Source organism: Hyperoodon ampullatus (genome assembly GCF_949752795.1).
Source record: "Hyperoodon ampullatus genome assembly, chromosome: 7".
Classification (NCBI taxonomy): domain Eukaryota; kingdom Metazoa; phylum Chordata; class Mammalia; order Artiodactyla; family Ziphiidae; genus Hyperoodon; species Hyperoodon ampullatus.
The window spans coordinates 5,521,643-5,535,608 of NC_136920.1; the positions used below are offsets into that span (position 1 = coordinate 5,521,643).

Consider the following 13,966-nt stretch of genomic DNA (forward strand, 5'->3'; position numbering starts at 1 on the left):
GGGCTCGCTTCCTGCCTGCAGGCGGCCGCCTTCTCCTTGTGGCCTCATGTGGCAGAGAGAGAGAGGGGGACGCAGGGGGCGGGGGACTCGGGTGTCTCTTCCTCTTCTTAGGACACCAGCCCTATCTGATTCGGGCTCAGCCCTTATGACCTCATTTCACCTTAAGTACCTCCCTATGGGCCTCTCCAAATACAGTAACATTGGGGGTTAGGGCTGCAGCATATGAAGTTCAGGGACACACTGCAGTCCATAGCAGTGAGGCTTTAGGGGCTGCATTCGGGGCGCGATGGCAGAACCTCCCAGGGCCCCTCCCCACGGGGCCTGCACTTCGCTGTGTCCCGTGTCCATGGTTTTCCTCTTGCTCAGCCCTTCTGACGTCCTTGCCCACGTGCATCTGAGCCCTGTGCTTTGTGCTCTTTGGGAGCTCCTCCTGCGTCCTTGACACGAGTCCTTCCGAAGTTGCAGAGCTTTCAGGTGCCTGTTCTCTGTGTCTAATGGAAGTTTTAACTTTCACGTTACTGAATGTGTCAGTCTCTCCCTTTAGGCCTTGTATTTGGTGCTTTCTTGAAAGAAAGGCTTTTCCCCTCTGATTTATTCGACAAATAATCATTTCACATATTTGTGGTAGGTTGAGTCACGGCCCCCAAAGATATCCAGGCTGTAATCCCCATGAATGGGACCTTATATGGCAAAGGGGGCTTTGTGGATGTGATGAAGGCCAGGATCTTGGGATGGGGAGGTTGTTTTGGACGATTTGGGTTGGCCCTGAATGTAATCTCGGGGTCCCCATTAGAGGAAGGCAGAGGGGGTCTGACACAGATGCACTGAAGGGAGAAGGCGGGGTGACTGTCTGGGGGAGTAGGGGTCACCCTACAATCTGAGGAGGGGAAGGAAACGGAGTCTTTCCTGGAATCTCTAGAAGGAATCAGCCCTGACCACACCTTGGCATTAGCCCCGTGTGGCTCATATAGGATTTCTGCCTCCAAAGCTGAGAAAGAATACCTTTCTGTTGTTTTATCCCAGTAAGTCTGTGCTCATTTGTTACAGCAGTACTAAAACAGCGTCTGTGGAGCATCCCAAACTCCTTGAATAAGAGACCTTCTATTACGGTGTCATTTCGTATTTTTTTCTTCTAGACGTTTATAATTTTGCTTTTCACAGTGAAGTCTTGAGCGCATGTGGCGTTGGTTTGCGTGTACGGAGCGGGGTGGGCTCTGTTTCTTGCACTTTCTACATGAATACCGCACGATGTCAGCATCACGTATTTACTGGTTCTTTTCCCTCCGACGCATGGACATACATTGGATACCCGCATTTACAAGGCCTGTTCCGAGCTCTCTGTTTTTCCATTGATCTCCCTGTCTGTCTTTGTAGCAAGGTCATCCTGACCTCACATAATAACTGCTTAGGAAGGCTTGGCAAATGATCGAGTGATTCCCCTCTTGGTTTCCAAAGTTGTCCTGGTTATGTTTGTCTCTTTCCCCTCTTCCGCAAACTTTACAATCAGAATGTTAAGTTCTGTGAACAATGCTACCAGGTTTTCTGTTGGAAGTTACAGCAAATCTGTATATTGTGGAGATCCTTTATCTTTAAGATTTTAAACCCTATAGCACCTGTGATGATGGTGCATCTCTCCATTCATCTGGGTTTTCCTTCATTTCTTTCGTTTTTGTTCTAAATGGTGTCCTATTAATCTTCTCTGTAAAGGTCTAGCACAGGTTGTTTTAGATATTTTTTCTTAGATATCTTTGGCTATTGTTGGGACTACGATAGTATTTTTTTTAATTTAATTTAATTAATTTATTTTTGGCTGCGTTGGGTCTTTGTTGCTGTGCGTGGGCTTTCTCTAGTTGCGGCAAGCGGGGGCTACTCTTCGTTGTGGTGTGCGGGCTTTTCATTACGGTGGCTTCTCTTGTTGCGGAGCATGGGCTCTAGGCACGTGGGCTTCAGTAGTTGTGGCACACGGGCTCAGTAGTTGTGGCTCACGGGCTCAGTTGCTCCGTGGTATGTGAGATCTTCCCGGACCAGGGCTTGAACCCGTGTCCCCGGCCTTAGCAGGCGGATTCCCAACCACTGCACCACCAGGAAAGCCCCCATAGTATTTTTTTTTAATGTTTTTTATTTGTCTATCGCAAATGTAACAGAATTCAGTTAACTTTTGTGTATTAATTTCTTATCTGATATTTGCTGCACTTTTTCACTGGTTTAAATAATTTATTACTAGATCCTCTTTTCCACACAGGGAAGCATAATATCTGAAAAGTAATTATTTTCCCCCATCCTTTTAATCCTGAAACAACGTATTCACTTATCTGTTGGCTTGTTTTTCGATTATATTGATGTTTGTTACAGGATTGGGGGAGATGCACTGTTCCAGTTAAGAAAGTGCTCTTTTAGTTTTCGTGTTCTAAGAGTTTGGGTCCTGACTGAGTGTGTTTCATTTCCTAGTCCCCTGGCATCCACACTGGGGCTGTCAGGGTCTGGGCCTCTGGTCCCTGAGGACACAAGGACTGTTGAACACAGCTTGGGTTTGAGAGGCGCTGGGAGAGACCACCTCCCAGGAGAGGAAATCGTGACTTCTTGGCCCTCATTTCAGCATCCCTCCAGGGAGCCTTTTTCTTTGGGTGAATTGATTCTTGATTTCTGCAAAAATGTTAGACGAGTAAGCCACTCGTGTTGTGAAGAGGTTAGGAGCTGGGTGCACACTGGTTGGTCAGAATCTCTTAATTTATGCTGGAAGAAAACGGAAATGTGGGCCTATGATAAAAACAGGACTTCTTTAGAATTGTGTGGCCCCGTTTACCTTAGAGGCTCAGACAGGAGCCCCCTGTGGCCCGATGGGAAACCCAGCCTGGCTCTCTCCAGGACTGGGGGAGGCGGAGACCAAGGCCATCTTGAGTCCGGACAAGGAAGCGGTGGGGACCACACTCCTGTTGCCTGGAGAGCGCACACTCCCGAGGGAACTCTGCAGCACGGAAGGGAAGTGGGTTCAGCTCGTGAATGCTCCAAATCCCAGCACTTCTGTTAATCTAACCAGAACCCTTCTCAATACTCCCGTGTCCACGTAGAACACACCACAAAGGCGTGTGACCCTTCCTCTTAGAGTCAGCGATCTTCAGTGGAGATATCATTTTAATTCAGGCAGCTCCTTTTCTGATTCGGGCATACTGATTTTGGCTGAAGGAGAAGGTATTGAGTAGCCGTAAGCCTGGAGCCTTTTCTTCTGAGTAGAGGAATATTTCAGATTTCCTGCCATGTGTGTCTTTATGCAGTAAGTACCTAGGGCGGCTGTGCTCGGTAGGGAACTGGCCTCTGGGGGACGTGCCCTGGAGGCGTGGGACACGGCTGCTGCAGGAGATGACATTTGTCCTCTCCAGGGGAAAGCGTTTCGGGGGCAGGTGCTTTTGGGAAATGCAGCATTTGCCACTCTCTGAGGCGACCACTCTGATAAATTCTACGGTAAAGTGATTGGTGCATTTTTGTTTAATCTAGTTATGTTTCCCAAACTTCTTTGACCAGGGGTGGATTGGAGTGTATGTGATGGAATGGTTCTCAGAACACTAGCTGGGAATCACTGGGGGTTAACAGGGAGGTGTGGACAACGGGTATTCCCGGGAGAGAGCGAGGAGAGGGGAGGAGAGTCTGTATAGTTTTGGGAGTCGGGTCTGACCTGGGCTGGGGTGAGCCAGGCTTGAAGGAAAGACTCAGGGAACTCGGGTGTCTTTGAGATTCCAGTTGAATAAAAACCTCTTTTTTGCAAGAAAATCATCACACACACACACACACACACACACACACACACACACACACACGAAATAAACCAGAGCTGACGGACCCTTTTCATTTTTAAGGTGATCTTCATATAGATGATTCTTGCAACTTTGACCTTGATAAGGTCAGCCTCGGCCATGGGTTTTTTGGTTTGTTTTTACTACCAAAAACAAACTGTCTTCTGTCCCAGGTCAGGTTTCATGTTTTCTCTGTGTCTAGCTGCCTGTTCCTCACAGGTGTTAGGGGACTCATGAGACAGTTTAAGATTTTATGTTTTCTTGGAACGATTGCATGCTTTCCTGGAACACTTCGGCAGCAGAACATGGAGTCTTTGTTAAAATTGCTTTTACCACCGTTATTTTCTTTTTCCCTTATTAATAGGTACCCAGCAGGGCCAATGAAACAAACACATTCTAAGAGACATTGAACTTTATCGACTTGTGTTTGTAGAGCCTGGTATTTTCCCCGAGAGGTTAGTTATACTAGAGACGCCTGCTCGTGGGTGGTGAGTAACCTTCCCTCCCGTGTCCTGGCGCTGACTTTTCCTGGGGGAGCTGGTATCCAGACTGAGTTTTGGTCTTTCGGTTCCTCTCCTCGGAACCTCCCCCGCCCCCTCATGATGATGGGGTTAGAGAAGCCCCTCCATCTCCCACGGCATTGCCAGATGAGATGCAGGATGCCCAGTTCTGTGTGAATTTCAGATGGATGATGTTTTAGTGTGAGTACGCCCCATGCGCTATTTTGGAAGTACTTAGGATAAAGCGTATCCGTTGTTTATCCAAAATGTAAATGTCCTGTGGTGCCCTCTGTGTCACCTGCGATCCCACCCACAGTTAATAATTAAGTGTTTTCCCAGGTGTTTGCTTTTCCCATGGATCAGATGATCACGTTACCCAAGCCCGTTATTAAGGTCAAGACCTTCTTGCTGGGGCTTTTGGTCTGAACTCCTAGGACATCCCGGAAGGAAGCAGGTGCCGGTGCTGCGTTTTCCCTTTCAGACCCTTCCAGTGGGTGTTGATGGCAGACACGTCCCTGTGTGACAATCATCCCTAAACCGATGTGAGGGCCACGGTGGGGTCCTCATGGCCAAATGATGTCTGTGGCCGGTGGGGACGCAGGACCCCTTCCCCTTGGTGTTGTCAGTTCTGTTCCCAGAGTCAATTTGATTGTAGCCTGGCACGAACATCCTCAAACCACCACCATCACCGCTTTTGCTTTTCTGGAAAGAAGACCCTGGGGTCAGGCACACTTTACTGTTTAGGCCTGCGTGTCCATGATGGGTCACCAGCATGGGGTCTGCAGCTGCAACGTCACCCTGGAAAAACAACGAATTTCCAACATTTGTACATTCCAAGCTTTTGCCTCTCATCAGACCTGTCTCAAAACCACCTGCGGATCTGGAAATGTGGGCTGTTCACAGTCCTGCCCAGCAGCAGTGGCTGGAGATTAAAGGCGGCTGACGCCTGCAGACTCAGCATGTGGCTGAGCTCGGAGCTTCCGCCAGAACTTGGCACCTCCCTGAGGCCTGCTGCCCCCACTACTGCCCAGGGTGCATCAAGTGTCCCCTGTGCCCCAGATGAGGGAGGGACGGTGAGGATGGATGGCAATGCTGCATTAGCAAGAGGATGAGATGGAAAGACATCCGAGGGCTTTAGAGAAAATGGACATGGTGGAGGTGAATGATCGGGGCACAATTATTTTTAAAAAATTTCAAGCCATGGTAGCTGTTTCTGGAGGCCGGATCTGGAATGCACTTGAGGGAGGCACACCAGGGCCTGGCAGGGATGGGCGGGGGCTGTGTCTGCTCTGACCGGGCTCTCCACGCACCTGATTCTCGAAAGCTGGCACTGAGGCCCACACTGCCTGAAGACGATGAGCTTTCTGGGGTCCCAGCTCATCCTGCATGGGAATGCTGCCCCAGAGACCCTCACCCTAACCCCAACTCCAACCCTAACCCTACCCCGACCCTAACCCCTACCCCAACCCTAACCCTACCCCACCTGCAGACGCTCCTGCCCCTGCCCATGCCTGGCCTCCCGTGGACCTGACCGTGGTCCCTCCTCATTTGGGACGGATCCCCAGCTGCGATGTGATGTCCCGTCCCATTATGTCTCTGCCTGTTTTCTGCTGGTCCCTGCTGGGTCCTGAAGCAGCACAGACACGGGGTCAGGAGGGGAAGAAGCAGTTCTTCCTGGGGCAGAAGCTACTCTGCACTAACTTCCACCCATCAGGACAGAAAGAAGCCACCGAACCCCGGAGGGACCAGACCCGACACCCGTGCCTGTCCCATCCACCACTGACATGGCCCCTCACCCCCCAGGAGGAGGCTGGGCTCATCCCCCAGGAGGAGGCTGGGCTCATCCCTCTGTGTCTCTCTGTGCTGATGCCTAGTGCTTCACAGTTACAGGCCAGGACTCCGCTCCAGGCGACCTGGAGCTCTGACTCATTGCATTCAGCTGGGGGGTGTCTAAAGATAATGTCGATATTGGGGCCTCACCCAGACCAATTGAATCAGACCTTCTGGCACCACTGTTTTTTTTTTGTTTGTTTGTTTTTAAAGATCCCAGGTAACTTCCCTGTGCAGCCAGGATGAAGAGCCCCTGTTCTAGAGGATACGCTTCATAGAAACCTGGAAACCTAGTTGGAAATAATTATGTATACCCAACTGTATAATACACAATTTACATTTATATTACATTATAATATATTATGATAATTACATACATATAATTATATGTAATATAATACTATACAATTATTTCTATATTATAATTGTAACTGTATTATATATTAGATAGTGTATATGTAGCATGTAATTATGCCAGGCACTTATTTTTTTCCTGTATAAATGGTGAATAAGCGAATGCAGGAGTGAACGTGTTAGTAAAAGTTGCAGCCAGGCTGTCTGGGACCTTCCTTCCTAAGGTAGAACCTGGATGGAGTATCCAGACCCTGCCCTTGGCCACAGCCCTCTCCGCCCTCACCACATTTTGCACTTGTATGGTTGGGAAAACAGTAAGCTGAAATGACAAAGGCATTTGGCAGTGAATACAGGAATCCCCAAGTGCCCTGAAATTTTAATGCAGAACGACACTGGGGTGAATTTTGGAGATTTTAATTTAAGAAGTCAAATCTTCCTGGGTGATTTGGATGATCTGCTGTTTGAGATGTTTAGCTGGGAGCCCCTCACGGGTGGTCTGAAGGCAGAAGACAGAGGAGAAGGCCAGCCTGGGGGATTGGGTGGATCAGTCGTCAGGTGCTCAGACTCATGGCCCGTGGGCCAGGGAGAGAGCCGGGCAGGAGGGACATCTGGCAGCATGGAGCCTCTTGGTTCCGGGAGGACCTGGGATGGAGGGTGGGCTGGCCAGGGAGGTCACCGCAGCTGGCTCCTGCCCCGAGAGCTGTGTGGCCACCCCCAGCAACGCCAGATTCTCCCACTGGTCACAATGAGCCAGAAATCTGTGTTTTCATGTGAAGCCTCTGGGTTAGGACACATTCTGAACCCTCTGCAGGCCGAACAGAACAGCATCTGTGGGCCGCACTATCCTGGCCCCTTGCCCAAGGATGGTCCAGATCCTCGTGGCTGTCAGGGAGCCCCTGACCTAGTCATGGTCTTGCCTTTCCCTGGGTGAGGGTGCGTTTCTAAAGTGGCTCCTGCACGTTGCTGGGCTGTGTGTGCCTGGTCAGTTGCTGCAAATGTCCAGGGACCTGGTGGACGAGCAGAGAAACACTTCCCGGGGTGTTCACCGTCCTTCAACGAACTCTGGAAATAAATGGTGGGCATCAGCCTTCCCAAACTGGACACCGAGTTGGCAGTGGCCGAGCTTTGTCCTACCTGGGACTTTTCTGAGGCTCCCCCCAAAATGAAACAGTGCAGGGGCCATGCAGCCCAGCACCTGAGGCAGACGGGCAGGCGACCGTGTTCCTCCCTCTCCCCCCTCCCCCTCCTGCTTTTCTCCCTCCTTCCTCCCTCCCCCATCCCCTCCTTCTGCTGTGAAATGTTTCCACCACAGTGAAAGGAAAGCACAGAGAATAATGTAGCAAACGTCCGTGTCCCCAGGTTTGTCGAAGTTCGGCGTTCTGTCCTGTTGGCTGGAACCACACGTTACAAGTGGCGTCACAGGCCCTGTGAACCCCTTTCTGCCCCTCCCGACTTTAGGCCTTTGTGTTTCCCATCGGTGCCTCTGCCCTGTCGCGCACATCACACTCACAGTCAGTAGACAAGTCTGCATCTTTCCAGCCTTTGTGAACAAGGACGCCATCTCTCAATGGTCCTACAGACCGATTTCCTTTCTCAGGATTACATTTGGGGTCCTGCGTGTGTATCTGGGGTTCAGGCCTGCTCACAGCTGTGCAGTCCATGGGAAGAAGAGACCACGCCTTGGTCAGGCAGACCCCAAATGATTAGGGTGGCCTGTGAGCCAGGTCGCCCAGGACACCCTGGTTTTGCAGGGAACAGTCTTGGACATCTTTCCTGTGCACGTGACCTTGACCTTTGACCTCCTTTACCGAGTCACGCAGAAGTGCAACTGCTGGTTTGGCACGTTCGTTCCCCACCAGCACCCCCGGGTCGCACTGGCTTTTATCCGAACCTTTCTGGACCCCTGCCCATAGAGCTGGGGGTGTCCCAGTGGGCTGCCTGCTGCCCAGTTCTGTCCCGCGAACAGCCGTGGTCCAGGGTGGCAGTTGGCCTCCTGACCTGGGTCCTTGATGGGGAACTTTGAACTTTCATTGCGCTTGATGGTAAGGAAGCTGCCCTCCCAGCCTCCACGGGCTCTTGGGGACCCCCGAGCCTCCCCCATCAGCCTGCCCACGACTTTGGGTTCTGCTGCACTCCTGGGCCTGGAGATTATCTCATTTCTGAGCCTGGCCCTGCGCGCTGGGTCTATTTTTACACGATACCCATCGTTGCTGTGTTTGAAGCAGAGGGGTTATTATAGCAGGAGCTCAGTACCCTTCTGACCTGAGGCCGGCATCTCTTCCTTTCCTGCTGCTCTGTCCTCCAAGAAAAACAAAGGGAGCCTTTTCTCTTACCTCGGAACGTTTCAAACTGCCCCACTGCCCCTTTGGTTAATCCCCGTAAGCTGTGGTCATGGCCACAGCGAGTTAGGGCTCCTTTTAAATGCTGGGTTTCCAAGCACCGGGGCAGACAGAGCTCACGGGGTCCCCACTGGGTCCTGGCGGCCTCGTGGCTCGAGCGCTGGACTCGGGTCACTCTGCCTGGGACCACGCCCACACACGAGGGAGCCTGCCTCACTCAGACGCCCCCGGCTTCTTTCTTCAATTTCCCCTAAGTCCGTTTTCCTTCTCCCCCTCCGTGTAGACACCAGCAGCCATGCCGCGCAGCCCGACGTCCAGCGAGGACGAGATGGCCCAGAGCTTCTCCGACTCTTCGGAGGAATCGGACTCGGACAGCTCCAGGGAAGAGACCATCTACGACACCATCCGGGCCACGGCGGAGAAGCCGGGCGGCGCCAGGACGGAGGAGAGCCAGGGCAACACGCTGGTGCTGCGTATCGTCATCGAGGACCTGCAGCAGACGGTGAGCCTGCGCCCGGCTCAGCGCCAGGCGTGACCTGAACTCCAGATGCCCCTGGGCCCCTCTGCCCGGCCGGTCCCTGTGGCCCACGCGTTGGGCTCCAGCCCCCTCCCCACCGAGCTCCCCGCCCCGCCTGCCCCCTCCTGGTGGTCCCCACCACCTCCCCCTCCGTCCTGTTTGTGCACTGCCAGCAGCACCTGCTGCGCGCAGGGACGGAGGCCAAGCCTCGGGGGCACAGAGACCAGCCTTGCAGCGGCAACGCGCACAGTGGGCGCCTTAGCAAGCGGGCTGCCGGCACTCAGGAGGGCCCTGCCGCTTCCCCTGCCACTCTGTGCCCCCCACTTCCTGGGGTGTGCAAGCTGTGTCCGGTGTGCCCTTCCCCGCACTGCCTGATGGCCACCTCCTAGCTGTCCCTGGAGGCCCAGGCCCGATGCTGTTTGCAGCATCGCCCACGAGGAAGACCGTCGTTCTGGGGTGAACGTGCGTGAGGTACCTGGGGGTGCAGGAGAGGGGTCTTCCCGGCCGTGGTTCCATTTCAGCGGGGCCTCGCAAGATGGAGGAGGGTTTCCCTCTGGCGTGGGCATGGCAGGTGACAGGGACGCACGCGGAAGCCTGGAGGGGGGGCACCTGGCAGTGGGGAACAATGTGGCAGGGGACCCATTGGGCTGGGCTGGGCTGGACTTGAACCCCCCGAGGACACTGTCCAGGGTCTGGCTACTGGGTACGGCGTCTGGGCCAACGGGGAGGCTGGGATGGGTCGGGGAACCCAGGAGGGGCTTTCTGGAGGCCGGCAGTTCGCAGACCCACAGAGTGGGCGCCTCTGGCTGGGAATTCTTGTCTCTCGGATGTAGACAGCCTCTGGGGCGCTGTGGAAGGGGGTTCGGGTGTGCTACGTCCAGCCTTTGTACTTGAAGGCCCTGATGGGGAAGGGGCCGCGCTTGGGATCAGAGGGACTGTGGGGTGAGGCTCATCGCGCCACCACCTGGCCATTTGGTGCAGGTGCAGCATCACGTGGCCTCTGACCCAGGACCTCATCTCCTGGTGCCCTGGGGGTCTAATGAGTAGGTTTGGTGCCTCGGGGGCTGGGTCTCTGCTCTCCCAGGAGACCTCTGCTCGTGGTCTCCCCCGGCCCTGCTCTCTGGGGAGGGGCCCTCCGTGGGCCGAGGGTGCTGTGCTGCTGCCACCGGTCATCTAAGAGCGAGGTCAGACAGCCCTACCTTCTAGGGAGAGCTCAGGGTGACCTGAACCCCAGAATGAATCCAGCAATGTGGCTGTCCTGGCGTTCAGCTCTTCCTTTTTTTTTTTAAGATTTTAATTTTTTTTGATGTGGACCATTTTTTTTAAGTCTTTATTGAATTTGTTACAATATTGCTTGTGTTCTATGTTTTGGTTTTTTGGCCCAGAGGCATGTGAGTTCCTAGCTCCCTGACCAGGGATCGAACCCACATCCCCCTGCACTGGAAGGTCCCAACCCCTGGACCTCCAGGGAAGTCCCAGCTCTTCTTCCTTCCATGTCATTTAACACCTCGTATAAAAGTTAACAAGATTATTATAAAAACTTCGTCATATGGAAAAGCACAGATGCCAGTGCCAGAAGTGGTTGTCAGTAACATTTAATGAGTATTTCAGATGTGTCTCTCCAAAGGGTTACAGGTAACGGGTGGCCGTGTACGGATAGAAATACGTGGGTGAGGCTCAAAGTACACACAGTTAATAAATCAACATCATTATGATGATTTCATTTGACTCTAAAAGGAGAAAAACTCAGTGAAGGAAATGCTAAACTTTAGTTATTTTATTTTATTTATTTTTTTGCCATAAGGGAGACTGTTTCCAAATGAATCTGTAAACTTAAGAGAAACAATTACAAAACACTGGAAGGCTGAAATCTTTATTTGTCGTCATTTTTGATTACAGCTTTTTGCCTCCTTTTTTATTGCTGTAAGGAACTTAGTGTTCTCTCCTTGTATTGTTTGGGGTGGATTAAGCTGATAGCTGTGATAAACAACCTCTAAATCTCAGGCACTTGACCCATAGATGCTTTATTTCTCAGTCCACTGGGGATTGGCAGGAATGAAGAGGTGGCGGTGGTAGTTCTGATCCATGCAGCCATTCAGGGACTCAGGCTCCTCCAGCTGGGTAGTGGGGACATGCCCTGGCCTCTGGAGTCCTCCCCCGGGTCTCCTGTATCTGGTCAGAGGATGAGGCAGGGAAAAGAGATAAGTCGTGGACCACGTCTCTCCTCCCACCTTCTCTCACGTCCTCCGCAGGCTGCACCTGACCCCAAGCACCTGACCACAGAGGAGGCTGAGGAATGTAGTTTAGCTCTGAACCTGGGAAGGAAAAGGTCACAGTGTGTGGAGAACAAGCAGCTGTTTGCACGTGCACACACATGCACACACACACACGTGTACATGCGCGGCCTCTCCTCCCCACCCCCCAATTCTTGCTGGTGTAGAGCTCTGTGCACATGGTCACTGTCCACCCCACGTAACGCGCATCCTGCTGCAGCCCTCAGCGCCCCGGCATCTCTCAGGGCCTCTTCCAGGGTCACTGCTCATTGCTGGATGGACAGTGGCCTTCTCGTCACAGCTCTTTATTTCATTTCACCTCTTAAGTGGATGGAGTTGACTGTCCAGGGTTTTTTCAGGAAGACGTCCTGGGGGCAGTGCTTCCTCAGTGAACGGCCCACTGGTCTCGTCACTGGCGGTCGGGATGCTCTTTGAAGTCACCTTGATCCAGGGAGTCCTGGGCCGTCGTCCGCAGGTGACACACAGGTGAGGATCCTGCGAGCCTCTGGTTGCATCTTCATCCATGGATCAGTATGCAGCCTTGTTGTAGGTGCGTTTCTGCGTGAAGAATGTTACTTAATACATAGAGTTGACTCAGTTTTAACACCAAGCTCACGGCCAGCAGCCTGTAACTCACACCTGGGTGCAGCTCAGCTGACACGTGGTGATTTCTCCCCGAGGCACGTCACAGCCTTTTCACCCATGGACACCAGACCCCACTTCAGCATTGTGCCCAGGGACCGTTTTAAACAGCAAAATCAGCAACAGAAAGCACAGAAATGCAAAAACAGAACACTGAATAGACTAGGATAAGGACACTTGTTTACAAGATCACAGCTGACACAGAAGGCAGCAGGTCCTCTGTTCAAACTCGGCTGGGAATGGGCATGTCTGTGCTGTGCCTGTAAGTGGTCACAGAGGTGCCACAAGAATTGATTTGAGGTTCCCAGTAAATTTCAGCAAGTAGGCAAATTCCCAGATACGGAATCTGCAAATAACAAGCATCAACGATATGCTTGAAATTGTCGGCTTGCGTGTGGTTTTCCTGTGTGATCTTTGAGTCAGTTCCTGCCCCACATTGCCCCAGATTTGCAGGGATGTTGTTCCATGGTCCGCTTGCCCTGAACTTGGACACACCTTGTCGGGGACTTGATGTTTTTCTTTACTGGATTCCTAAAGAATCAGTTTTAGTTACTAGACCAGGAAGCGTTTGGTGCTGGCCATTCTGTTTTTCCTGGAAAAGCTTCTGATCTGCAGATGCTTCTTGCCCTCTGTTTCACAGATTTTTCCTTTTTTCTCCTCTCCTCTGGGGGAAGCGTCCTCTGTTTCAGAGACAAAATTGCTCTTTTTTTAAATTGAAGTATAGTTGATTTACAGTGTTGTGTTAGTGTCACGTGTACAGCAAAGTGATTCAGTTATACATATACATATGTATCTATTCTTTTTCAAATTCTTTTCCATTATAGGTTATTACGAGATATTGAGTATAGTTCCCTGTGCTATACAGTAGGTTCTTGTTGTTTATCTATTTTATATATAGTGATATGTATCTGTTAATTCCAAACTCCTAATTTATCTCTCCTCCCACCTTTCCCCTTTGGTAACCATGTTTGTTTTCTATGTCTGTGAGTCTATTTCTGTTTTGTATATAAGTTCGTTTGTATCTTTTTTTTATTCCACATATAAATGATATCATATGGTATTTGTCTTTCTCTGTCTGACTTACTTCGCTTAGTATGATAATCTCTAGGTCCATCCATGTTGCTGCAAATGACATTATTTCGTTCTCTTTTATGGCTGAGTAGTATTCCTGTGTGTGTGTGTGTGTGTGTGTGTGTGTGTGTATACCATATCCTCTTTATCCATTCATCTGTCACTGGACACTTGGGTTGCTTCCATGTCGTGACTACTGTAAATAGTGCTGCAATGAACGTTGGGATACATGACTCTTTTTGAATTATGGTTTTCTCAGGGTATATGCCCAGGAGTGGGATTGCTGGATCATATGGTAGCTCTGTTTTTAGTTTTTTCAGGAACCTCCGTGCTGTTCTCCGTAGTGGAGACACAGTTGCTCTCATATGGGCTTTTCCTTCTCTGGTTCTGTCATCTTTTCTCTCATTGCTTTGATCACCTGGCGTTTTCCCTGTTGGTTCTTTCTTTACAGTGTTTTCCGGTGCATCCATTCTGTTCTGTGCCTTCTGATTTATCACCGTCTTGTTATTTTGCTTTTCCATTTGTTTTCATAGCCCTGTGCTTGCTGTTTTTGAAGATCATTCTTTTGAGTTATTTGTTTGTAGAGTTGGTTTCATGGCTTATTATTTTCCTCCTTAGCAGGAAGTACTGATACCTTTCTTCTTCCTAATCG

The 13,966-nt window shown here is 51.2% G+C and overlaps 1 protein-coding gene across 1 annotated transcript in view; it reads left to right on the plus strand.

Moving 5' to 3' along the window:
• Positions 1–9,106: 9,106 nt before the first annotated feature.
• Positions 9,107–13,966, plus strand: part of SHANK2 (SH3 and multiple ankyrin repeat domains 2) — a gene marked incomplete at both ends in the record, with an annotated part of 469,126 nt that continues 464,266 nt past the window's right edge. Inside the window, one exon of the mRNA XM_079709253.1 lies at positions 9,107–9,313. Within this exon, the coding sequence (XP_079565379.1) occupies positions 9,107–9,313 (207 nt within the window). The remainder of the gene's footprint in view (positions 9,314–13,966) is intronic.